Source organism: Colias eurytheme, chromosome 11, assembly GCF_061535395.1.
Source record: "Colias eurytheme isolate Ceu_HAF_F1 chromosome 11, ilColEury1 Martin Lab GWU primary, whole genome shotgun sequence".
Classification (NCBI taxonomy): Eukaryota; Metazoa; Arthropoda; class Insecta; order Lepidoptera; family Pieridae; genus Colias; species Colias eurytheme.
Window position 1 is genome coordinate 9,482,429 of NC_142990.1, and position 27,608 is coordinate 9,510,036.

General features: G+C 34.2%; 1 protein-coding gene across 1 annotated transcript; it reads right to left on the bottom strand.

Annotated features, from left to right (window-relative positions):
- Window positions 1-6,874: 6,874 nt before the first annotated feature.
- Ir40a (Ionotropic receptor 40a) lies at window positions 6,875-21,812 on the bottom strand. The gene is made up of 15 exons (XM_090106893.1): window positions 21,583-21,812; window positions 20,505-20,598; window positions 19,820-19,915; window positions 19,369-19,505; window positions 16,153-16,312; window positions 15,348-15,451; window positions 14,873-14,966; window positions 14,328-14,486; window positions 13,843-13,996; window positions 13,051-13,283; window positions 11,957-12,116; window positions 11,531-11,627; window positions 10,522-10,672; window positions 9,487-9,580; window positions 6,875-7,166 (listed from the first exon to the last, which is right to left on the bottom strand). Exons 1-15 carry the CDS (start codon window positions 21,756-21,758, stop codon window positions 6,985-6,987), a joined length of 2,091 nt encoding a protein of 696 aa, XP_089963019.1. The 5' UTR covers window positions 21,759-21,812; the 3' UTR covers window positions 6,875-6,984.
- Between the last annotated feature and the right edge of the window lie 5,796 nt (window positions 21,813-27,608).

The following is a 27,608-nucleotide window of genomic DNA, read 5'->3' on the forward strand; positions in this document are numbered from 1 at the left end:
ATCGATGGAAGAACGGGGATGGCGGAACGAGATCGTGCAGTTCCGCAGCGCACTCTCCAAAGTGTATCCGATAGAAGACCGATAAGCTGGCCACTCTGCGGCGGTGACCGAGGCTTTGGAGCTTTTTGCCTACTAGGTCATCGTCATTTATGAGCCTCTTGGCACGCCTCTCTATCGCCTCAAGCGCCTCCAGCTGGTACTTGGCGGATCCGTCCCAGAGGTGAGAGCAGTATTCCATGCACGATCGGACTTGTGCTTGATAAAGGTTGAGCAACTGTCCCGGGCTGAAATACTGTCTCACCTTCGCCAGAATTCCAAGCTTTTTTGAGGCTACTTGGGCTTTAGATTCAATGAAGGAACCAAAGTTCAGAGTGGGCGTTAAGGTGATACCAAGAAGCTCAAGGTGGTTAGTTATCGGCACGGACACACCTTGGAAATTCGGAGTCAGGTGGAATGGACTCCGTTTAGCGGAGAATAGACACGCCTGGGTCTTAGCCGCATTGAACTTGACCAGATTGGCATCGCCCCAGTCGGAGACCGCCTGTAAGGACAAGTTCATGCGATCAACCATCGCCTCCCGTAGAGACTGAATTTGTGCCGTACTGGCTCGCGCGCTGGATACATATCTCTCCACAACAGTGCTATCGTCTGCGTACCCATAGATACCGGGTTTCAGCAGATCGTTGATGTGTAGCAGGAAGAGTGTTGCGGAGAGAACTGATCCCTGAGGGACTCCGGCATTTATAGCCATTTGGTCGGACGAGCAGCCGTCGACGACTACCCGAAGCGACCGGTCCCTCAGAAAATCTGAGATCCAGGCGCAGAGGCCAGCAGGCAGACCGTAGGATGGAAGCTTGCCAATAAGACTATCATGCCAGACCCTATCGAAGGCCTTTGAGATATCAAGGGAGACAGCAAGTGCTTCACCATGATTCTCGATGGCCTCGCTCCAGAGGTAGGTGGCGTACGCTAGAAGATCCCCAGTGGACCGGTTTCGGCGGAACCCGTACTGACGGTCACTGAGGAGGTCATTCGCTTCTAGGTGTGCCAGGAGCCGGCTGTTCAGTACACGTTCCATAGTCTTACAGAGTATGGACGTGACTGAAATTGGCCTGTAGTTGGAAGGGTCGGCACGACTGCCTTTTTTGGGCACAGGCTGCACGTTGGCAAGCTTCCAAGATTTCGGTACTTTTCCAGTCGTCATCGAAAGGCGAAAGAGGCGTGTCAAAACAGGAGCAAGTTCAGGCGCACAGGTTTTTAGAACTATGGCTGGAATTCCATCAGGGCCACTGGCTTTATTCACATCAAGATTCCGCAGCGTTTTAAGAACCTCCGTCTGACGGATGCGAATTTCCTGCATATTCGCCTCGCATCCAGGTAGACTGGGAGGTTTTGCGCTGGCGGGATCCAGACGTGAATTTTCCGCAAATAGAGTGGCAAATAGGTTCGCTTTCTCTACGGCGGTGTGAGCCAGCGTCCCGTCTGGTTTCAGCAGTGGGGGAAGTGAGGGGCGGCAGAAATTCGATTCAACCGACTTTGCCAGGGACCAAAACGCTTTACTACCAGAGGGGTAAGAAGCCAGTTTGTTCCCTATACGGCTAACGTGGTCGAATCGAGCTTTCCGTAGAGCCTTCTTGCAGGACTTGGCGGCCCGGTTAAAGGCTTTCTTCTTTTCTGATACGTCCTTCGCTTTGCGGTGTCGAGCGTCAACCCAAGCCAGATATGCCTCATGCTTTAGCGCTTCAGCACGTCTGCAATCGGCCCTAAACCAGGGCTGAGCTTTGCCGGACATGGCTACGTCCGAGAATGGAATAAAGTACTCCATTCCCTGACGCAACACATCAGTCACAGCATCCGCGCAGGTCGAAGGGTCTTCAGAAGAAAAGCAGACAGGCCGCCAAGGATAAGACGCAAAAAAGGAACGCATCTCATCCCAATCTGCTGACTTGTATTGCCACACGCGCCGAGAGCCCCTAGGACTGGGATCGGGCGGCGAGTAGACAGATACAGATTTCACCAGACAGTGATCGGAGCTGCCAAGCGGCGAGGAAATCGCTACCGAGTAACGGTCTGGATCTGTTGTCAGCAGAAGGTCCAAGCAATTGGCTGTATGGCTCTCAACATCAGGAACCCGCGTCGCTCCTTGGACCAGCTGGGTGAGATTTAATGCAATGGAGAGTTTACGCATCTCTCTCCCAGCTAGGTCAGTGCACTGGTATGGGTATAGCCACTCCTGGTGGTGGGCATTAAAATCCCCCAGTAACACAAGCGGAAGGGTATTTGTGTTGAGCAGCGTCCGCCACCTCACTTAGGTACTCTGTGAGCCTGATTGTCTCCTGGTCTCCGCTGTGCGCTCGGTAGACACATGCATAGAGAAGCTTCTCTGGGCCTGTGTCCACCAGCATCCATAGTACGGAAAAATGGGGGTCTTCAAGATACCGGAGACGCCGACAACAGATGTCGTCTCGGACGTACGCGCACACACCTGACCGAGCTTTGAAATTATGCTCCAGGGTGTAGCCGGGATAAGATAGGTACGCCAAGTCAGACGGACATCTTATCTGCGTCTCCGTGAGGAACAAGATACAGGGTTTATGAGTCTCAAGGTGGAAGTGGACTGCAGCGAGATTTGAGTGGAGACCTCTGATGTTCGTGAGGTCCACTTTTAGCGAGAGGGAGTGCTGCCGCTGTGCAACCTTATTTCTGTATCTTGCTTTCATATTGTTTTTTTTTAATAGGAGAGTGAAGTAGGTATGAAAACGGCAGTGAATCGAGGCGCTTAACATCAGGACCAGAGACACACACTTAGCAACTGCATTATTGGGGACTAGTTTAGGGCCCATAGGGCCCTCTCGTCCGGTCGCCAACCGGCACTATGGCGCAACTTGGGATTTTTCGCTGGTTGGCGGGGCAGCCTTTCGCGAGTGGCTAGCACGCTACTTGGGCCCCCTACTGACCAGCGGTCGGCCAGCGGTGCACCGTGCCTCGGATCCCGCTAACCTCCATGACCAGCCACCAGATGCAGAAACGTCAGTGTGCGTCAGATCGTCCCGATTGTCAGAGCGCAACTGATTCGACCCGTCTTCACTAAGGCTACATCAGCTTCTTCGAGTCGGAACACGGACGCTTGGCGACTCGTCTTCAGCTGATGGGTGGTCATTCTAGCCGCGACGATTGTCTCCCACCATGTCACCTGTTTAGCACCACCCGGGGGCCACGTGTAGGGTTTCAGAGTTCAGGGTATACTCCTACGGACGGAGGTGACTCGGCCCCCAAAAATTAAGATGTTATGTAAAATTTATACGGCATCCAAAAATCTCATAAATTGCATAATTGCTCCTTGTGTCTGATTGCTTTGTGTCCTTAAACTAATAAGAAACAATTGCAACAAACGCTTGACAGCAATAACAGCTAACAGCTCGTTCACTTTACAATAGAAATCGTGATACATTTGAGGAATATCACAAAAATTCTCCATTTCTCGATGCACGTTCACTTGAATCTACGTCTATATCCTGTCCTGGAATCCTTTGAGTTTTGGTCCGATGGAACAAAACTATATGCATGAATCGAAAATCATGTTGTCATAACTAGGGATTCGAATTTGTAAAATGTTTTTGAGACGGTTTCTTTTCGTCAAGTAAATGTTCGGATTTGGGAGGCATGTTTGATGAAATGTTTTCGATTGGTTATTGATTAATTTGTTTTAAGTTTATTGATCTGAATAAATTTGTGTTAATGTATTTCTTTTAATATTTGCTATTTTAGTGCATAGTATAAAGTATTACATTTTAAAATAACGATTGTTTTGCAAAGAGCCGTATTTTTTGTTCATATTATTATATTAGAATTTATATCATAGCTACATTGTTCCTGCGACAGTAAATTCACAAAACTTTTTCCAACAATTTGAGAAGAAAGGATTCAAAATCTGTAAATATTGGTGATATTTCTTTCCCGGTCGTTCACCTTTCCTTTGTATAAAATTTGTATTTTTATACGCCTTTTTCGTAGCTATTTTATTAATTTTAACGACGAAAAGCTTTCTAATTGCCATACATTTGTGCCATCTATAATTTTATGTCTATCTATCTTCATAAACTTGCAAATTTAAGTACGCCACTGTTCAGCAGTTGTATAATATTAATCAAAACTATGTATAGTATAAAATATTCGATTTCTAACTAGCGAACTGCACACTATCAGAATTGATATTTCTCTATAAATATTGATGAAATGTCTAAAATAAAGGATATCGCTCACTGGGTCGCTTTCACAAGTGACAAAAAATGAAGAGATGGTTCACATAATGCAGACACTGCAACTCTATAGAATACCATTGGTGACACGTTGTAAATTACGTTAGAAACGACGTAGTAGTACTCTTCTACGTTCTCTGCTACGCACTCGTAGCAGAGAACGTGGTAGAGTACGTAGCAGATTACGTAGCATAGTACGTAGCAGACTACGTAGCAGAGGACGTAGCAAAATACGTTACAGACTACGTAGTAGAGTACTTAGCAAAATACGTAGCAGAGCACGTAGCAGAATACGTAGCAGACTACGTAGCAGAGTCCGTAGCAGACTACGTAGCTAGCTACGAAAATTGTTACATTTGAATATACCCATTAACAATGTTATTGTATTTTATCTTCTAACTAGTTCTATCGACTCATAAGATTTGCTTTCCATAAGCATCTGTGTCTTGCTAATATATACTCTAACGGGAGCATCTACGCCCGATTAAAACCAGTTTATATCTCAAAATGTATATAGTTCTAACCTGTAGAAATAACACGAAATGCTTATAAATGAGCGCCAACCCTAAAGTTGCGTTTGCGTAACGTTTGTGCCATCAACGAGGAGCGTTTTCAAATTTGCGTCATCAAAGCAAATGTACACAAGTTACTTTTACGAGTATTGCTTTTAGATTGCTATTTATTAACAATTGTTATGGTTTCCAAGCTGTTTGGTAGAATGTAGCTGGGACTTAGGAAGCGTCGATTGAAATAAATGTAGCAAGTAGGTAGTTTAAAGAAACATGTTGTTACAATGGTTGACTGTGAAGGGAGGTAAGTAAGAATTTAGAGCAATAAGTTCATTCTTTTTCATTATTACATTAAGACGATTTATTAATTGCTCATGTATGTTATGTTTCAGTACAAACAGTACAAAAATAATGTAAGAGTAGAAAGAAAAATAAAACATCATTTTTAAAGTGATTTATCTGGTAAAAATTCCGTAAGGACTAAAATTGGTTATACAAATCTCAGCTATATAGTTATTGTCACTGTATTATAAAACAATAATTTGTTTAATGGTATAGGTAATCTTTAAATTTAAAGCATTATTTAATTAACAGAAAGCTATAGAAAAAACAATTAACATGAGTTAGCAACTTTATAATTAAAAAAGCATTAAGTTTTCTCCAGTGAAGTTGTATCAATGCAACAAGTAACAATTAAATCTCAACCCTAAACAGCATTTATATATTTTCATTGCTTGTCATTTGCAACCTTGGTCATTTCAAGTCATAAACCATCAAAGCATCTCAATTTAGGATTAATACTCCATTTGATGTAGGGTTGCCAAAATTTATTCCTGAGCACGACGGATCTAATTCGTCTCCGGGTCTCTGTGTTTTTAGAGTTTGTTTTTAAACAGATATAGATAAGTGGATTAGTTGAAATTTGCGAGCGTGACGTAGACATTATAAGACCCGTCTAAGATTAACTTCATTACCGAGTTCTCGCCGCCTTTCTAATTCAATGAGGTTGATTCTGCCATCTTTCGCTGTTATACACACGGCTTCTTGGGTTGATAGACTCGATTTAAATGTTAATTACGGTGTATAGAATTTCTATGAATTAATTACGAATGATTATCATATTTTGAATGAGCTATTTGAGGTAAAATCAGAGGTATTTTCAAGTACTATTTATGCATAATATTTACTTTGTTTAAAATAGATTAAAATAAGCAGATAATTTAAGAAAAAAAAAATTGCCCCAATATTTTATAGGAATGATCGTCTCTTGTTTAATAACCGATTGAAATTTCTACTACATTTAAATATTAAAGTAATTAACAGTCATTTATGACATACAAAAATAAATTTTTATAGGTACATACATACAGTACACAACGACTACTCTTAATAAGGTATGAAATTTTAGATGCCCAAACACTCATTTGATTTATAATTGGCATATTATTTATTATTAAGGAAATTACGTACCGCAAGGCAGATATAGTATCTTTTCTCGTATAAATGGAATTGTTTTATAATGTTTTTTTGCTCGTCGTTTTGCATTACCATGTGTCCGAAACTTGGTGCTACGTCTTATTATGTCTATATTGTAGAACATTCATTTTATTGGGGTCCCGGCCGAATCGAGTTAATTGGGGGGACGTTTATACCCATGCCCTAATGAGGATTTGATAATTCACTACTCAAACAGCGCTAGTGTGTTCCGACACTAATTATCTTGTATTTTGCAGTTTCTCGGTATTCAGCTCCCATTTTGTGTTGGATTTACTATTATATTTATAGGGAAACTAGCTTTCCGCCCCCGGCTTCGCCCGCGCAGTCAAAGAAAAACCCGCATAGTTCCCGTGAGATTTCCGGGATAAAAGCTATCCTATGTCCCGGGGTAAAAAGTAGCCTATGTCCTTTCTCGGGTATCAAAATATCTCCATACCAAATTTCATGCAAATTGGTTCAGTAGTTTAGGCGTGATTGAGTAACAGACAGACAGACAGAGTTACTTTCGCATTTATAATATTAGTATGGATGATTATATTATGATAGTTAAGGTATGTTTATTAAAAAAACACTAACCACATTAACATTTTTATTGATCACTACAAAAAACGTATGCTTACATCTAATACATCTGGAATAAGGATCAAACTAATCTCTAAAGACATCATATCTTTAATATACTTATAAAATTAAATCCTAAAGTGAAACTAATCTGACGTTCAATACACTGGTCCCAGAGCGTTATCAATGAACCTATGAAAAGCTCGGATGAGGTGGCGGAAGAGTCTTCTAAGATGGCGTTTTATTCTTTTCATTCGGGATGCTGGAGTCTTCTCAATTATAGACGTAGGTGTGATCATGCGGCGACGGTGTACACAGACTTCTACACTCAATACTAGAGCTGAAAGTATTAGGTGGTATTACTGGTTGGTGTATAATAGCTTAATGTATTTGACATGTACTATTGTTACAGATGTAGTACTATTATTACACCAGTAATTTCCAATATAATTTGGGAAAGAGTATATTTAACGTATGTTAGGCGTTTTTATTAGACAATGCAAGGCTAATAATTGTACTAAAATTATCAAAAAATTGCGATGTTTTCGTCCTATATTGTATTGAGAATGTTGCAGTTATTCTTCCCAACAAACTACTGTATCAAGGAAGCATTTTATAAAACTGTAGAATTAGTTGAAACTTAATATGAGATAATATTTATACATATTATCGTGTTTCATGGAACACGATATAAATAATGAATATACCTAATTATCCCGAATCCCTCATTAACGGGATATAATCCAATCGTAGTATGCAATATAGCACCAAGCTTTATTATTACATACAAATATTTATTTTAATAACTTTAGGAATGGGAAAAAATAGTACATAATTTAGAAATCTATATATATAAAACTCAAAGGTGACGTATCTATATATATATATAAAGTGATCTATCAACGCACAGCCCAAACCACTGGACGTATCGGGCTGAAATTTGGCATGCAGGTAGATGTTAGGACGTAGGCATCCTCTAAGAAAGGATTTCCCGAAATTCTTGCGGGAAAGGGGAAAAACGGGGATACACGTACAAAGTCGTGGGTGGAAGCTAGTTTTATATATAATTGTGATTAAATAATGCTAAGGTTGGAAATCTATCTATAGATACACATGCTCATAGTATATTATACTAGTCTACTTTATAATAACGCCCGTCTAAATCACGGCAAGTAATAATCGAAGTAATGGATTATAAGATCATTCTCGATTGTTTATTAATTTAATTAGTTCTGGTCGGCCGCGAAAATTGTCGATCCAATATAGCAGAGTAACGGAAGCCTCATTCCGACTTAATGAGAGATCATTATATTCTGGAATTTAATAGAATTACCCTCATCAACCCGAATATTATGAGCTCCGACGTTCAAAATATTTTCACTGAAAAATGTAAGAACTAATAGAATTTTTGCAATTAACGACATCGTTGACGACGCTTCATGTTTCCTCTGAGATGTTTAGAAATTCTATTTTTTTTGGTGAAATTAAGATGATGAGATATTCTTATATTCATTATGATTTCATGTTGTATTTTTAAATGTTTTGATTGTTAGTTAGAAATATCTTATACTAGCAACCCGCCCCGGCTTCGCACGGGTGCAATTCTGATACTTAAATACACTACAGAAAAACTGAACGTTGTATATAAAAACAAAGCGGCCCGGCCGGCCGGTACCGCCGCAAACGCTACGTCCCGCAATTTTTAAATCTGTAATATCTTCGAAAATATTCACTTAAATCATACGGTGTAAAGTGCCATATAGATCTATATTAAATGAACAATGTATTCAAGGTATTTAATTGGTTAAGGATTAATGCTGTATTGGTGAAAATCGCTTCGAAAATTAGCTATTATTTGTCGTAAAAAGTAAATGACAAAAAAATGTTATTGTGGGTTATCCATAAGAGATAGACATATACCATCGCGGACTTTTCTGTAGACCTTTTCAATGTGTATAATACTTAGTACATTATTTTGATAAAACTCGTAGGGTTCAGCCTGCGTTTGCAATGTAAGCGGAAAAAATGAAATTTTTTACGACATCACATTAGAAACCTCAAAATTAACGGTACTTCTCCACTATTTAATGGATGTTATTATACATGTAAACCTTCCTCTTAAATCACTCTATCTATTAAAAAAAACCGCATCAAAATCCGTTGCGTAGTTTCAAAGATTTAAGCGTACAAAGGGACATAGGGACATAGGGACAGGGAAAGCGACTTTGTTTTATACTATGTAGTGATATAAAAATGAATCGCAAAATGTGTTGGTAAGCGCATAACTCGAGAACGGCTGAACCGATTACGATAATTCTTTTTTTATTATATTCCTTGAAGTACGAGGATGGTTCTTATGTAGAGAAAACGTAAACATGTACCACGGGCGAAGCCGGGGCGGACCGTTAGTTTTGAATAAATATAAGTATGGTGATATGAGTGTCAGTTTAAAAATACTTAAATTGCTTCAGACTTAATGAATGTTTTAATGTTTCAAGTGCCATAAGAAATAATTCACTAATTATATTAAAAAATATGGAATTAGCTATATATTATTTTATTAATAGATGTTATTTTTTGACGATAACGAAATATAAAATAAAGTTGGAAATTATTAAATATCAATATGAAGTATATTATAACATACTTCTAAAGCGTACCTGCTAATAAATATCCAACTCCAAGAAGACAGAAAGCCCCGCGTAGCATTGTAAGAGAAACGGGTTCTAAACCTATTGTTGATTCGTTTTGCGTCTAAAAATAATAAAATAATTTAATTGTCTAAATCTTTATAATAATACTAGCGGTCCGCCCCGGCTTCGCCCGTGGTACATGTTTACGTTTTCTCTACATAAGAACCATCCTCGTACTTCAAGGAATATAATAAAAAAAGAATTATCGAAATCGGTTCAGCCGTTCTCGAGTTATGCGCTTACCAACACATTTTGCGATTCATTTTTATATATAAGAAGATTATAATAAAATATATACACATTTTACATGAAGTCAATAATAATTATTATAGAAAGCTATTTTATTTTTGAGAATTCGTAAAATCGAGTTATATTTGCAGACTTGTTGGACCTGACGTGATTGTCTTCCCCAAGGAATTTTTATATAATTAAAAACAAAATTCTTTTCACCAAAAATGTAAAAAGCACTTCTATATAAAAAGTAGAATGTTGGTTAATTTCAAACGCTGACAAGAGACTGCTTCGTTATAACTAAAGAACTAACAAGTGAAAAATTAAAAATTTCGAGCACTTATGCTGCTTATTTTTGCAAAAACTTTATTATGTCACGTTCATTTAAATGTTTATTTTGTAGAAATGTATTCATAGTTTTGGTTAAATATAGTTTCATACTAATGCATTCTAACTGAGTAACAGTATACAATAAAAATAATAGATACTGAATAAACTAATAATGCCGGTTATATGTAAAAAACAGCTTTTACTAAAAACAAAATATAATATTAAGAAAAAAATAAATCAAGGCTCCAAAAATAGATACGAGCAAAATCACGTGCTTCCGCTGGCCTGAAATATTGATTAATAATGAATAAAAATATATATCAGTAATATTTACGCCATTAATTAAAAATAAACTCGACACCAAGAGCTTTTCTAATTTCACAATCTTGTATTTAATTATAAATTATCATTTAACAAAATTATTCTTTAAATTTTATTAACCTGTGACGCCATGCTGTTCTCTCCGCCATCACTACTCTCCTTATTCTCACTCTCCGTGACCTTCGAAGTACGTCTAGATGCTTCTGGAAGGTTCCTATATTCGTCGGTTGTAATTTTGTTGAGAATTCCCGCCTCAAATAACGTCATTACCCTGAATGAAGGAATATTAATGGCAGATTAATATAAATAAGAGATAAAAGACTAATTATTATTATGCTTCATGTTTAAAAGTACTTTTGATTGAGTACATTGAGATAATATTAATAGGAGACGACACCGCCTACATCACTTATGTCCCACTCAACATACGTCATGTGACGTATGTTGAGCGGTATTTTTTAATGGTTTTAAAGTGAAACGCATCAAACATGCCTTCGTGTGTGTTACGATATTGCACAAATAATACAAATAATACGGAAAAGTGCAAAGGAATAACTTTCATCGTTAAGTACCTAACTAAATAATAATTTTTAAATCTTAGTTAGAGCAAAAAAATGGCGCACAGATTTTGTTCGTGGTGTCTCCTCCATACGTAGTAATATTATCTCAATGATTGAGTATTGCATTTTTTCTACAATATTAGTTTCGTAACAATTCTTCGCTTCACATCGTATAATACAAAGTCGCCTTCTATGTAACTATGTATGCTAACCTTTAAAAGAACGTAACGGATTTTGACGTGGATTTTTAATAATTTATTAGATTTTAGAGAAAGCGGGCGAAGCCGCGGGCGGAAAGCTAGTAAAAATGATATTTCTATCGATACATCTCCCACTACGAGTTAAAAGTGCTTATATCAATAACAATATTTTATCGAAATTGTTTTCCATTTAATATCATGATATCTATTTATATTTGAAAAGAACACGACGTTTTAATAGAATACGTGACAAGCTAAATTAACAAAACGAAAGCTTTGCAGAAAATAAATACGAAATCCCTTTTACCTTTTCGTTTATGGTTGAAGTGAAATAATATGAAAGAAAAATAAGCGAATCAAAACACTCACACATTATTGAAGGTTTCTAAGTAGGGGCTGCCGATTTGAAGAGCTATGGCTGAATATCGGGTGTGTAGTTTCTCACTGAGGTGGAAATTGTGTGAACCTGTATGGAATTTTGTTGTGAGTAACTATAGGCTATAGGCTATATTGTAAGTTTTGCTTTTGTTTTTCTAATAGACAACTGCTTGACCGATTTTAAACATTAATTGTTAATGAGTCAAATAAACTGGACCTTCTTGAGTCAATAGAGGACGAACAAAAAGGTAGGTAATATCTTTCTCCAATTTAATTTACATCATTTTAAACACTAGTAACTGTTTTATTTAGTGGTAAGTATATCTCGTCATAACATAACTGTTTATTTTTATTCTTGACTTTTGTAGAGACTTTTAGGAATAAAAACTTTTTGGTTAAATGTAATGTATCTATTACCAAATCGTTCAGTATCATAGTACAGGGTCTCTCGTCCCCCCAGGACGGCTACCCGACGCTTGGACAGCACCATACGGACCCCCACTTCAATGCTCCTCACTCGCTGGATTTTCTGACGCTTCATCAGTCGAGCGAGAGAGCCGTATACTCCTGTCCCGTTCTATAGATTTGTTAGAATAATTATATTTTTATTATATCTTATTTTTCACTAAGAATTAATTAATTACATGAGACACAAATACTCTACACTAAAGTGTAGAATATACTGTTTCTTACATCTTTATCGAATTAAGGTAGGTAATTGAAACTACATGAGAGTCACTTTTCGAATAACAAAAGAATCATTAAAATTATTTTATTAAACAACCGGGATCACACAATCCGATTGTTTCAAACAAACACACATTGTAAGAACCTCTAAATAATAGTTACTAGAATCTAGTACATAATATACCTACAGTACTCTTAATAATAGTTACTAGTATCTACTATCTAGTACAATGTCTATACAAGGGTACGTTATCAGCGAGGCAAATCAAAGACTAATTACTGTTACGTTAGATGTTGTCTAGACCACGTCAACAAATATACCAAATTAAGACCACAACATCAAACAGAAGTTAGACACAAACAAAACTTGTAATCAATTACATCTATGTAATTTACCTCCATAATGGAAACGTTTCTCATTTATTACTGTCAAATAAGTAATATTTATCTTTTTATTTAGCTCCAATTGCTGTTTGTATTATATTGTGACAATTTAATATTTATTTGGGCATTCAATACCCACATAATTTACTGGATCTTCTTTTGTTTGAAATAGATGAACGCAAAAAGGTTCTAGATCGATTTTTTAAAATGCTTTCATCGGCTTAAATATCATTACTTTTCTTATTGAAAGGGGCTATATTCATTAATTTTTAACACGCAAAAATTAGCTTCACCTATATGTCTATGAAACTTTCCTTTAGACTCGATTTTGACTCATTTTAAATGGACAATATGTATCAAGGATAATGATTCAAGAGTTTTTAAAACTATATTAATTATATGGATTGACGTGGGCTAGTAATTTTAATTTCCTAAATTACCTGTAAAATAGTCAATGATGAGCTGTGTTTCTCAACTACTAGTTCATAGCCTTTCTTCCTCATAGCTTCTTCTAACACTTCCAATGTTCCTATAGGCTGTTCCTTCGCCGGTCGAGCCATGAGACTTGTAAGATTTGCGGAGTACATGTCACCAATGACGTAAGTCGCTCCAAGAGATATAAGAATGGATACTAGACGAGCTTTATGTGATTGAGAAGGTTCCTTGTTTGTTGCTGGAATAATTAAATTAAGTCAGTAAATACCTGCGTGTGCAATGTCACTACCGTCCGCGTCAAGCCAGTACGTAATAAATAGCTTTGGTATTAAATAGAAGTTTAGTGAAAGTATTTGTGCTATTCTTCATTTATAAATGACTAGCAAACCCGGCGAACTCCGTTTCGCCACCTTATGTTTAAATACCACCTTCATAGTGTAATAACTCAGGCCCCGGAATCACAGACACAATAGAAAATCTATTGTGTCGTGGACCGATCGGGCCGTTCGGGGCTCAATGGGTTAAACACCAAACGAAATGTTACTTAAGGCGCTGTATGTGAAAAATGATTTTCCCGGCCTTCCCGCTTTTCTGTTGAAATATTTCCTGTATTTTCTTTGCTACAAACCTCACGGAGCCAGAGACCTTTCCAACGATTGCAAAACCGTGGAAATCGGTTCATGCGTTCTGGAGTTATAGCGTCAGGAAGGAAAACCCGACTTATTTTTATATGGTAGATTTGTTGATTTGCTTGATTATTAAAGTATATGGTATAATGTATGGTCCACAAAACTTACTCTGCCTCAAGAACAGTGTAGTAGTAAACCAGCAACATTCATCAAGGAGTTTTACCAAGTCCGTTTTCCGTTGTTGCCAGAAGGAAGGTGCTGCTATCACAAACCACAAAGCTGGACCGATCACTAACAGTGTAGCACCAGCAAACGGCCACACCTGTATTAAAAGGGTAAGAAAGACATGAAAATATTGGGAATGGTAGAGAGAGATAAAGAGATAGATATTTATTTAGATTAGAGGTATTTTTGTATTTAGCCACAACAATTATATATTTTAATTATTTAATGTTATCACACACCATTTCGGGTTAACCTTTCTATCTGTGACTTCAATACGTGAACTTTTTTGATGTGTTCCTTTGTATTTTTTTGGACCAAAATGTTAGAGCGTATTTAGTAATTTGTATATCAATATCAAGGAGTTACTTCGACCATCTTGATTTTATAAAATTATTAAGTTTGGTACATAAGTAAAATATTTACATTACCTGCCAATGAAAAGGTCTGATGATGACCAGCGTTTCGCTTAGCTTAGCAGGCGCGTGAGTCAAAAAGGCAGCAGAATCCGCTAGCGTGAGGAAACTAAACTCCATCCCTTGCAGCCTCTCCCATGTTATAGTGACGTCACCGAGAAAGAAGTCCGCTTGCTGAGGAACGAATAATTCTAAAGAATTCATATTTATAAACCGCAAAGAATATTTTTGAAGAGAATTTTCTTTAAGCGATCACGTCATGGCAATAGCGTCACGTCGTGGCGACAGCGACGACTTGATATCTTTGAATCTTGCCACAGAAGTTTCACATCTGACACGTGTGCTCGGTGCACACGCTCTTTTTTGTTAATTAAAGAATTTTAAATGTTATTTTATTTGTTTTGATAAACCACAAAAGTAAAATAATCTGAAGTCCCACGTGGAAGATGGAACTAAATTATTTTAATTTGTCTGTGTAATCTAAAAGCAAGTGGATGGGTTCTAAGAAATGATCTATTAGCACAATAATATGTAAATAGTATTTTTATATTCAGACTTACTCGTTTCCATATTAATCCGAGAACTCCTTTGAAAGTGCCATTCCCAGAAATCATAGAACCTTGGCTTCGTTCTGGTGGGTCGTAGTATTTGTATCTGGTACATAATATAATAAATTAATCTAAGAATTAAATAACATTATATTAATAAATTAATCGAAGAATTAACCTGCTTGAGTGCTGTTAGATTTTCGTAAAAAAATATTTAAAAGACATAATATACTGGTACAGATAAATACAAATTGAAAATTGTTACTATTTTGAACAAAATTTAAAATTTAAAATTAAATAAAATTTAAATTTAAAAACCCCTCAAAAATATTTCTTAATCTTTTGTTATAATATAAGGTATGCATTATTTATTTTTAGAACAAAATCAAACTGAATGTAGATTAATAAATTATTATTTTTATAGCATCAAATCCATAATCATTAAACTAATTCTCAATCTCATAAAAATATTATCAAGACTACATACTTGAAGTTAAGCTTATTAGCGAGCAAAGCCAAAAGTTTGTCGTCCCTGCCGCCCGTGACGTTCACTGACTTATTTTGGTACTTCACGAAATGCCACGGGGGCGCCTTGAAAAATTATAAATTAACTTCACCTCCCTTGAAGTGGATTATTCTTATATTATGAGTTTATTGACATGCTATTTCAAGCCAATATTTAATAAACTTCAAACTACGAAAGTTGAGAAAATATGAATTGCTGTTCAGATTACGTGGAAAACGTAGCAATTAAAGTTTTTCACTGAACTTGTTATAGGTTCGTGTAATTGTAGATTCGCAATAAAAACTCGTACAAGTTTAAAAATGGAGTAGAATGCAAGAGTTTTATGTAGTGTGTCGTAAACATGCACACATAGAGATTGATAATGAGAGACTGAGTATGCGCTGTTTAACTAATATAATTATGCAAATTACACAGATAATATAATTGTTACTATTTTCTATACTCTAATAACTAATATCTAAAATCTACTATACTCTAATAACTAATTGTAAATTAGAAATAATATATCGCCTAGTAACAAATGAATATATTTCGCCATTTGCATTAGGTTCATAGGGTTATTGGTATGGTATATTTTTAGTTTTTAATACAAAACCGAGCAGACGAGCTCATGAATCACATGGGAGTATTTACAATAGTCTACTACTACTAGTTAGATGGTTAAACTCAAACATTTATTGGATATCAATATCTTTATAAAAAATATTCCAAATAAAGCATGATACATCCTTCCATACAATAATTAATTACAATGCCTAAAACTTACGTGCAAAACGGGCACATGAAATACTCTCCCATGAAAATCTCCATAAACTTTATCGGCTGGTGGCAGCACTGGCTTCTTGTACAGCTTCCCAGACCACCAGTTGACTAGAGACAGACTATTCAGGTTGTTTGGTGTTGCCTGATTGTAGTAAATACGATACCTGAAATAATTTATTTTAGATCATATTATTTTATTGTTTATATTGTTTGTTGCTTATAAACTAAGAGGCATGTTTTATCTACTTCATTTTCATATTAATATATGCTATACTAGCTTTCGCCTGATTGATCGAAAGCTTAACAAATTATATATTCAAAGCTTCCTCGAGAACCACTCTATCTGTTAAAAAACATCAAAATCAGTTGTGTAATTATAAAGACGACGGAAAGCGACTTTTCTTTATATATCTATGTAGTGATAACATAACAATAAAAGCAAAGATTTTCAATCTTGCACACAAAATATAATTCCTAAATTGAGACAATTAATAAAAGCAGAGACAATCTATACCACGTTTCCAGTAAAATAATTCAAAACAACACATCTGTGAAATTGTATTGGACAAAATAAGTGGATTCTAATAACGCCCTTTCTAACAGCTTCGACATAAAGCTATTTCGATATAAACTGATTTATTGTTAAACTTGTAGCCAAGTAAATTTCTTTAGCACTCAAAAAATATCTTGGGCAATTCTCAATCGGTGTTTCGTACAATCGAATTACAAAATACGTGATTGTCCGATGCTTTGTATTGTATTGGGTTCAGAGAAAAATGTAATTTTTAGAAATAAAGGCGTCCGAACGGACGGTAATCAGACGAAGCTTTCTTGTGTTGAAGGAAAAATTCACGGATCGATCCAGGTCAAATGAACTGTGACTGAATATTGCTGTTTTGTACGAATAATACAGACAATTGTACAGAGAATAAGTTTATAGTGCTACAAAATTTATCGTAGTATTATTATAGTATTGGATAACATCAAGGGAAAATTAAAATATACTTATTCGTATAATTAAGTATTAGTAAGACCAATTAAGTATGCTTTACATAATATGAGTAATTACGAGCTTTTTATAACAATGAAAACCTTTTAATTATGGTGAAGCAACAGATGGAAATTTGTATATGGATAATCTGGCTAATGTCTATAATATTAAAAACTGGAGGTCGGTAAGTATAACAACAATAACATATCATTTAAATAAAAAGGTAAAAGATGCCTATATATATATACATATATATATATAAAACTCAAAGGTGACTGATATAGTGATCTATCAACGCACAGCCCAAACCACTGGACGTATCGGGCTGAAATTTGGCATGCAGGTAGATGTTAGGACGTAGGCATCCGCTAAGAAAAGATTTCCTGAAATTCTTGCGGGAACGGGGAAAAACGGGGATGCACGTACAAAGTCGTGGGCGGAAGCTAGTAATATATATATATAATGATGATTAGTGTGAACACAGGCTCCTGAAAAACAGTTTACAACTATATTAGGAGTCTGGGTCATTAAGTTTTTGTAACTTAATGGTGTAAATAAATGATTTATGATTTATGATTACGATGTATTGTATCGCCAACAGCGAAACCGTATAGTGATTATGTTTGCTTTAAATTAATTTAATTCTTATATTGTTTTTATTTAAAGAAATAAAATACATTCAAATGAAACTCAATCGACGAAACCTGTCATATGCGATGTAAATTTTTTGTTTATTTTAACGTTTTCTTTAAATTATGTGTTTTATTAACTGATAATTCAATAGCCTTATTTTAGCCTTTTTTCTAAACTATTATAAAATATTTAACTAAAGATTTCCTTCAGTTTTTGTAGGTTTGTTTATTTTTGATTTAGTTTCTTATTGAAATTTCTAATTTTATAGCATTAACTTCAATTTATAAATATTTGATGACGCTACTTAAGATAATACGATTTTAGGCTCTTAAAAAGGAAATTCAATTCACACGGATTCCATCTACATTCGAATATTGAAGTGAAATTTTTTAGGTGCGTTGGGAGTAAAATTTCAAGGTCGCGTCATGTCAATACCGTCACGTCATGATGGGATCTTTGAATATTGCCAAAGAAGTTTCACTTCTGACATGTCGTGTGCTCGGAACACACGCTATTTTTTAACTCTAAGTTGATTTTTAATTCAATAGTGAAGTACATTTAGTACACACAATGGTTTTTTTTAAATAAAGGTTTTTTAAAATATTCCTCATACGCACTCTATCATATTATATTTTCTCATATGTTTTCTTTTATAGCAGGGTAATAGTATAAAGGGAGTCTGTAATAGAAATAGGTTTGTGTATACAGATGATTCATGATGAAACAACACAGCATATGCATATTGCATAGCCCACTGTTTATCAGTGCTGGAGTGTTTCTTGTTTGACCATGAATAGTTAATATTGTAATCAGAATCGGTACAGCCGTACAATGCTATACTGAAATAAGTAGAACTAGAGCAACTATAGACGTACAGTACACAGATTTTATTATAGGGTAATCACAAATTCATTATAATTTAGTGTATCGGCTGCGTTGATTTACGATGTGGTTTACTGTATTGATTTATTGGTCGTTTTCCCACTAATGTTGAATTTTATCTCCTTCGCACTTATGTGCTAACAACGTGATAGAAAGGGTAGCTAGAGCCGTTTTGGGTTTGATAAATCGTTATTTATCTAGTAGGCTTTCACATCGAATATTAGGTACAGATGTTTATGGGCTATTGAATTTGCTAGAATCCATTAAATTGGGTACAAAATTTATTTAACAAATTCAGCCTGACCCTTTGTAACGAGATATGAGCGTGGGACTTCGCCGTTCTGCGGTTCGTTTCGATAGCTCGGTAGTTAGTTATCGTCTTTGAATTGATTCTTTTGTTTTATGTTTATGATTTGATTAGATTGAATTATGGAGTGTTTGTGTAGTATTATTTTGCTAGAGCGTGAAAAATTTATCTAATTATTTAACATATTACGAAAGTTATGTCTAAGCCTTGTTTAAGCTTAAAAGTTCAATTTTAAATTATAAAAACCTATTCAAAGAAGTATAAATTGACATTTATGAGAAGCAACATGAACTAAGAAGTAATCAAGCGCTCTTCCATTTTCTTCAACTCCGAGTTCATTCACCTAACGTCGAACAGTAAAATAAACACCGCCCACGTGATTAAAAAGATACAATTAATTAACTTACACGTTCCATCTAGGATTAGTAATGACTGCGACCCTCATCGCCTCCTTCATACCGTCTCGAAACTTCTTGCTCACGACCCCGTGTTGCCAGTAAAAAATATATAGCATCGAGCGGTGGATTAAATTTATTTCTGTTAGCTGGCAACAAAAGTTTGGCGTTAGATGAAGTTTGCAAGGGCTTTTTGTTAGCGATGTAACGCTGTCGTGTATAAAAATATTTTCATAACTTTCGCCGTATTAAAAGTGCACGTTCGTTAAGAGAACATTTCTAAGCGTGCATCGTTTATGTTTAAACATAATATAGCATGCACTTATAAAAGCAATATAACAAGACTTGCAATATGAAACTTTTATAAAATAAACAGAAGAATACATCATTAAAATGTTGTGTTGTGTTTAAAATTTGTAAAGCTATATGAGGTGTTGATAACTTTCCGCGTAATTTAAGCAACCTCGGTAATTATGGTCTCGCATTCTTGCGGTTCGCAGAGGATTAGACTGGTTCGCTCCTCTGATGTGTCCAGTCCATCCCGTTGGTATTTGAAATACTGAAAACAGTAATTTATATAGAAATAAAAAGAAAAGGAAGTTACTAGATTTTCAGATTGTTTCAAGAAAAATATTTTTTTTATATCACATTTTTTTAATTAAAAGAAAATATAGAAAAGAGTATTAAAGGCACATAATTTTTATTTCACTAGGTAGAAAGAGAAGATACTTATAATATACGAGCGAAACACGGAAATAATATTATTGTTTGTGAATACGTAATTTCAATTTAATATGATATTCTATGTGATCTAATAATATTTGATTAGTAATATAAACAAAAGCTACAAGATTAACAAAATTTTGTGCTTATAACAATAAACATACTAAACTATAGCCTGTTTGTTTTAAACAAGTAGTTTCGAAAACTTATTTTAGTAACATATTAATTATTATAATAATATTGAAAGCTGGGTCATTATTATAACTTTTATTTCATTCATTCTTTTAATTTGAACTGTCCATTAAAACTCCTATATACCTTCTTTTATATTTTATCTTTCCTATCACAGTTAACAATAAAAAAAACACAATCTTTTAGGTTACGTACAGAGTCTGTCAATGAAAAATGTTGAACGGTATGCTTACCTCGAGTTTACTGTCATTTGTCAAAAAGTCCATATTGATAACAGGTATTTGGTTTTGGCATAATGAATAAATCATTTGGTATTCATCGTCGTCCCTTAAATCACATTTTTTGTTAGGCTTTTTATTCCATACAACTGATATTTACTACTAATATTTTTATTTAGGGGATGGAAAATTTTGGTAACCATAAACTAAAATAATTTGTTAACAAAACTTCTCACCAATACATATTAAGAAAAATCTTAAATCCATTTATTATCAGTAAGAAAAAATTCGGACGCACATGGGTTTTCGACTGTCTCAAAAAACATAAACAAAATAATAAAAAAAATAGCTCTCCTATTTTGCATTTACTGCGGACGGGAGAAAATCTTTTATAAACATTTTAATTGAGTTAAATGTGTAGGATGTTTAAAAAATAAATAATGTTTTATTTTCGCTATTGTTGAAATCTATTTTTGATAAAATGCACGAAGAATGTATTATTGATTAAATGAAATTGATAAAAATCTTTCACAAACACAACTTTTCAGCTACATACATATCTATTATATTTCTTTGTAGTAGCGGGGAATTGTAACATTTCCTAATAACTATGAATTATTATTCAAACATTGCATTGCATTGTATATAGAAAAAGATGAAAATAAATTAAGAAAATTCCATAAAACTCGTGTTCAAATATTATAATAAAGTAAAAATAAGTGAAGCAAATAAATAATATTAGGTATTGTCACACATTGAATCACAAATTGACTTTTATTATAAATTGCGGTGCTTCAACAAAATAATGTAGTTTTGACAAAAATATTTTACCATTTTCATTCTTTTTATAACGTACTTAAGAAACCAAATATTAAATTGCTTTTCAGTCCGTTACCATTCTAAGAATTAAGTTTATTAGATTAGGTATATGTGTAAAAATATTTTTATTATTAAATCGTATTTTTTTGAAGTTATGTTTTGAATTTCATGATGATATTTTAAGCTTTACAGATATTCAGATTAGAAAAGAGTAGAAATATAAAATAACAACTATTTTTTAGGAAAATACATAGTTAAGATAAAGAATATATACCTGATATCAAAAGATTTTCCCCTTACAATTGTTAAAGATTTAGTAGGTAACCCAACGGCGATATCTACAATAGCTTTGAAGGATTTTTTTGGATGTTTCTCCACGTGTCTAGAATAATCGATGAACGAGGTACGAACTGAATTTAGGTAGAGCAAAAACAGCAAGAGTGCGACCATTATGGTCACATGGAATGTCTCATATTTAGACTTACTCTATGACGAATGGTCGGGTCTTATGGCGTCTTGAATAAAGATGTAGATTATGTTATGTGCAGACGTGACACGTTATAGTTTTTATTTTTTGTAAAAAAAATTTTAAAAGTCATTTTTAAATAATATAAAGAACAGAATTTTACAGCAACATTGTGATTGTATTGGTGTACACTCTCTGTTCTATTTGTGTACAATGCATTGTAAGCTTTTCTTTCATTTTTGTTAAATGTATGTATGTCTATGTTGCATGATAGATATTACAATGTTTATGCTAAAAAAATGCTTATTTATGATAAGGAAATCCTATAAAAATTTATTCTTTGACCTCCCAGTATGACGTCCCTTGGATATGGATTGGCGTTTGACAAGGTAAGTGGCTACTTTTCATCGGAAAGGCCTATATGACCGATGGCTTAAAAGCCTTACCGTGTTACCTTCAGACGTAGGACTTTGCAAACGGGTTAAGTCACTTTTACATCTTTGTGACTTTCATTTTGATGGAATCATAGTTATTAGTTATTGTATAAGAAAATTAAGCTTTTGTATACTACAATAGAGTTTCGATATATGAGTAAACAGTATGTAGAAACACGTTGTTAATGGTAATGGACTGTTAGAAAAATTAACTTTTAAGATAAATAAAATAAAATTAATGAATTATGAATTATGTATTTTCTTTTGCTCTTTCGTATTAATCATAGTAATAATGAAATTCCACTGTTCTGCATATAAAACCAAAGTATACTAACCCATTTCATGTAAACAACAACCAAAATCCGCGCAAAATAAAACATAATATTCCAAATCCACAACGCTCATTGTAAAAGGTCTCTAAAGCGTACTACTTCAAATGGAGTGCTGTCAACAGTCGACGTTAATAATTTACTACCCTCAAATGTGAACTATCGTATTTAATAACGTCCAGCGTAATTATGTACTCTTGAAGTTTATTAGCTATGCATCGCATGCGTTTCAATGTATTTCGAATTGTTTAATTGTTAGTAATTTGATTTGGAATTATAATATTCTGAAGCTAGTAACGGGTTTTCGGGTTTAGTATGAATATTATTCAGGAAGGATATTTCGCTCTACATAAATTATTACAATAAGATCTATTTATTTATTTATAGCACTTTATTGTAGAAAACAATTTAAGAAATGTAGTACAAACTAATAAGGTACAACAATTTTGCTCAATAGGCGGCCTTATACACAGCAATCTCTTCCAGGCAACCTGTTAGGAAAGGAAATGTGAGAAGAACAAGGATAGCGCAAAACAGAAATAAAAGAAAGAATATAAAAAAATAAAAAGAGCAATTAAGAAGAAAGAATAAAAAGAGAAAATATGTATAAGAATACAAAAATGTTAACCAATGATATTATAAGTAGTAAGGTAGCTAAAAGTGCTCCGGGAGCGGCGCGTTGAAATGAGGCTAATTAGGTAGAATTTACTTCACGATCACGATTTCAAGATCGGATGTAGTGTTAGTAACCTATCTACACCTTTCAGCGTATATTATCATTGATGTATACTAAGAACAAAGGTGCAATTTCCAGTCTTCGACTTGTCCATGCTTCCAATTTGGGTCCCACATATATTGTATTATAGTAAGGAGCCATCCCACATATTGTATGATAATAATATTTGGTACGTGCTGAACTAAAACTAGGAAGCTACTGAACCTTCCATTACCTGTTGTGCCGAGGTCCCGGCGGGAACTCAAGACCACGATACCGCAAGCGTTACTTCGCGATAGAAGATTGAAGGTGGTACAAGTTTTGGAATGATTGATGTTTTTTAGGCGGACGGGATGTTTTTAGAGATTGTTATAAGAAATACTAAGGCTATGATGAAATTGTATTAAAATATGCACTGACCTAGGATATGGAAGTAGATTATAGAAAAATACTATGATTATAGAAGTAGACTATGAAGAAGATAAAAACCCATGGAGGGTTCTCGCGTAATAACCACAGGACAGTTCTTTGGCATATTATCCTAATATACAGTTACATATTTTGTAAAATTAAATTGTAATACTGAAATGATTTAAAAGAGCAACTATGGAGTTTCTTGCCGGTTCTTCTCCATAGATACTGCTTTCCGAATCGGTGGTAGATGTTAAAATTATGTATTGACGTTTCAAAAGTGCTTCTCTAAGAAGTCTAATTGAATAAATAAATGTTTGAATTGAATAAATAATGTTTTAAATGTTTGAGTTTGAGTTTGAGTTTGACTGGTGATAATCAACTTTGAACGAATTACATAAAATCTTCAAACTGTTCCAGGATTACTATTGGTTTTATTTTTATACCAGCGAGACCATAGTAGGGTGTTTTAATGATTTTAAAATCCATTATCTTTTCTAGAAGTTTAATGAGATGAAATGCATATATCTATATAAGCATATGAATTGAGGCTAAATAAACAGTACGACGCTTAGATAGAAACTAAGTAATAAATATTATCTTTAAAAAAATTCTTCACGCTAACGCTCTTAACAAAACACCCAAACCAGAAGATACCGCATCCTTCTAACGAAATATTATCCCTGTGCTATGTAAATAAGGCACATTTTCGCGTGCGCCCCAATACGTGCATTATGTGTAATAAATAATGTAATATGGGAATACGAAGACAAGTGACAGCTACTCTGAGGCGCTTGACGGTTCCTTTCGACGGTATCCTAAACCTGCTTATACTTAGTAAGCTATACGTACGTACGGTAATCAGTTATGAGTTTAATATGTATGACGTATGTTATAGTTAGTCTCTCTGGTACTATGGGCCTGGGATTGAATTGTTTTTGGATGAATCAGGGATTGGAAAATGCTTCCTGAATCTGTGTTCTCCGATGAGTACAATATGAAGGTCTTGAAGAGGAAAGTGAATAGGTACCTTCTAGGGAAGCGCACCCCATTCTAGGGCACATTATACCTTCGGGCGAGATCGTGGTCAAGCGCTTCCATATTTAACAATAAATAATTGGACTGCTAATTTGCTACCATTTTAAATTGTCCTTTTCGAAAATAATTTTTTGCTACGTAGTTTTATAAATGACAAAGAAGAAATACATTATGTAAGTACATTATGTATATTAGATACATATTTCAAGGATTTAATGATGCATCTCATATTACTCTCGACAAATTGCCGGTCACTGCTAATTAACACTATTAATTAATTTATAATATAATATAATATACACAGATCTGTTTAACTATTGGTTTAACTAGTCAATAACTAATCGATATTGGATTGGAGTGTCAGGTTTTATTTTTGATAATGACACTTCACGTAATATTAATCTCCTATCGTAAACAAATATACGAATGATAAAGATAAAGAATGTATAGTTAATTAAATTTGCATTCTTTAAAAATACTTTAAAGATGATTCTACTTGTATTGAAAACAAATAACACATTTTATTTGATCCTTTAGATTTCAACGTACTCGAAATAGTTTAAAATAGAACAATATAAATAACCACTTCAACACCTCGAAGACCGTATAGTGCTGAAAAGTAATTTTATAAACAAAGGAAAAACGTTAAGAAGTCGTGAGGTATTATTGCTGTATGCAGTTCCTAACAGATACAATTTTAACAGAAAAGATTTTTAATAGAATAAATAACATTGTTGATCTAGAAGTTAAGAATTTCGTTTTATTTCGAGGTTTGACGTATTTCTTAGATAATTGATTTGATTAAATGAAATTTTAATAAAATAATAATGAATTTTATGGAATAATTTTTTGGTGGTAAGTAAGAACAAGTAAAAACGCGCAAATATTATGTATGCTTAGAAATAAGTCATAAGACAATAATTTATTCGTTGTTACTTTATAATATGATATATGAGCATTGAGCAGTAGACAATAGACTTGCAATATTACTTGATTTATTATATGAGAAAGTCTAGATATAAAAGTCCCAGTTTAAAAGTTTTTCAGAACGATGAGTTGTCTGTGTCTTACGTACAAAAAGTTTAAATAAATTTTGTTTCGTTTAGCGAAAAGTTAGGAACCGTATAATATTTGTTGACGTGAATTTAATATTATCCTTTGTTTTAGCTTTGATAAATATACACTTATTTTATTCTATAGAGTTTGTCACAAATCGTTTTAACACATATGATTAATTGCTTAGCACCTAAAATATAGTTTATTGATGGAGCCTGAGGTTAGGTGTTTGTCAAATGGACCGTGTATGAGGGTCTACGCAATTTTACCTATTAGGAGTCTTCGTTCATCTTTATAGTGGTAAGACTAGCTTTTAACCCGTGGCTTCAACCGCATTGTCTTAAACTTAACAAATTATATACTAACGCATTCTTCGAGAAGCACGCTATCTATTTGTGAAAACAGAATGAAAATCGGTGAAGTAGTTTTTGAGTTTATCGCGTACAGATAGACGCATGGACTTATTTTTTATAATCACGCTATCTATTGGTGAAAATACAATAAAAACCGGTTAAGTAGTTTTTAAGTTTATCGCATACATACAAACAGACGCGGCGGAGATATTTTATATTATTATGTATTATAAAGTGATAAAAACCGCACATGGTATATGAACTTCCTCCCTAGGTGCATGATAAATTAAACATTTTACAGTGCAGTTAAAAGGCAAATTTATTCATTATTATTAAACCCGATTTGGAACACTTTACCGTCTACTGTGAACGTAGATTAGTTAATAGTTACTACCTACGTGACTTTTATTTTAAGTGTTAACACCGTTTTATTTCTACAGGAAATTTCTAGAACTGTTAGATGTAAAAGTCTTTGTTTTAATACTATTTGAATAATACAATGTATGTATGATTGCTAAATTGTTAAATCTTTTTAAACAATTCATTAGCTAAACAATTAAAACTATTTTCTTTAGTTTCAACCATCCTACGTCCTTTATAAGGTCTCTATCTCTGCACCAAATTTCATCTAAATCCGTTCAGTGGTTTAGGCATGAAGAAGGGACAGACAGACAGAGTTACTTTCAGATTTCTGCTATTAAATAATAAATATATTAATATACCTATACATATATAAGTTAGGAAATATAAGTCACAAGTGCTTAAGTAGTCACTTTGTATAACTTGAGACCTAATGCTGATGCACTATTTATGTCCTGGATAAATACTGCATCAGTTTAATCTGGATTAGAACTTTATACTTAATTGTATTCTGTGTTCTGTTTGATTTCATTAAAGGTTGTCTGGCAGAAATTGTTATTGGAGCAAACAGTTGTACATGAACAGAGCAAAATGTTTAATTTAAATTAAATCTGAAAGTGTTCTTATTTTATTCTCCTTTTACAATAAGCATTAATTCGTTTAGTTAAAAATTCAATACACTAGCTGAAGTATGCGGTTTCACTAACGCTATATGTATAGAAATAGCATAAGACTACTTGACTATAAACTATCTATGAAACAAAATATATTATTCGGATCCGACTAGTTTTTTCCGTGACTGAATGATAAACTTCCACCACCAATCCTCACATATTTTCGTTCATAATGTCAGTGGAATAAGACGTTTCTATTATTAAAACTTTAAAGTTTAAACTACGTTTGGTCAGTAGTCAAGTACTAAGCTACTTTCCATAACAATTGTTTCCAGTCCTTAAACCGCCTCTTATAACTCAAACATGAATTATAGTACTAAGCAATTTTTCATTAACAAAGCATTCTTAATAGACTGCATTGTATTGTATGAATCTCTTCAATATTGCGGCCTTAAAAGGATAAATAAAAAGATGCTTTAAGATCTATTCGTTGAAGTAGGAAAAGTACTCGCTAAGAAGTTTTA

Excerpts from the sequence above, each read along its gene's own strand:
- Ir40a (XM_090106893.1), bottom strand. The coding sequence starts at position 21,758 with ATGGTCGCACTCTTGCTGTTTTTGCTCTACCTAAATTCAGTTCGTACC. Across the intron at positions 19,916-20,504 it reads CAAATGACAGTAAACTCGAG|TATTTCAAATACCAACGGGA; the intron begins GTAAGCATACCG and ends TACTGTTTTCAG. Across the intron at positions 9,581-10,521 it reads AGAACAGCATGGCGTCACAG|ACGCAAAACGAATCAACAAT; the intron begins GTTAATAAAATT and ends TATTATTTTTAG.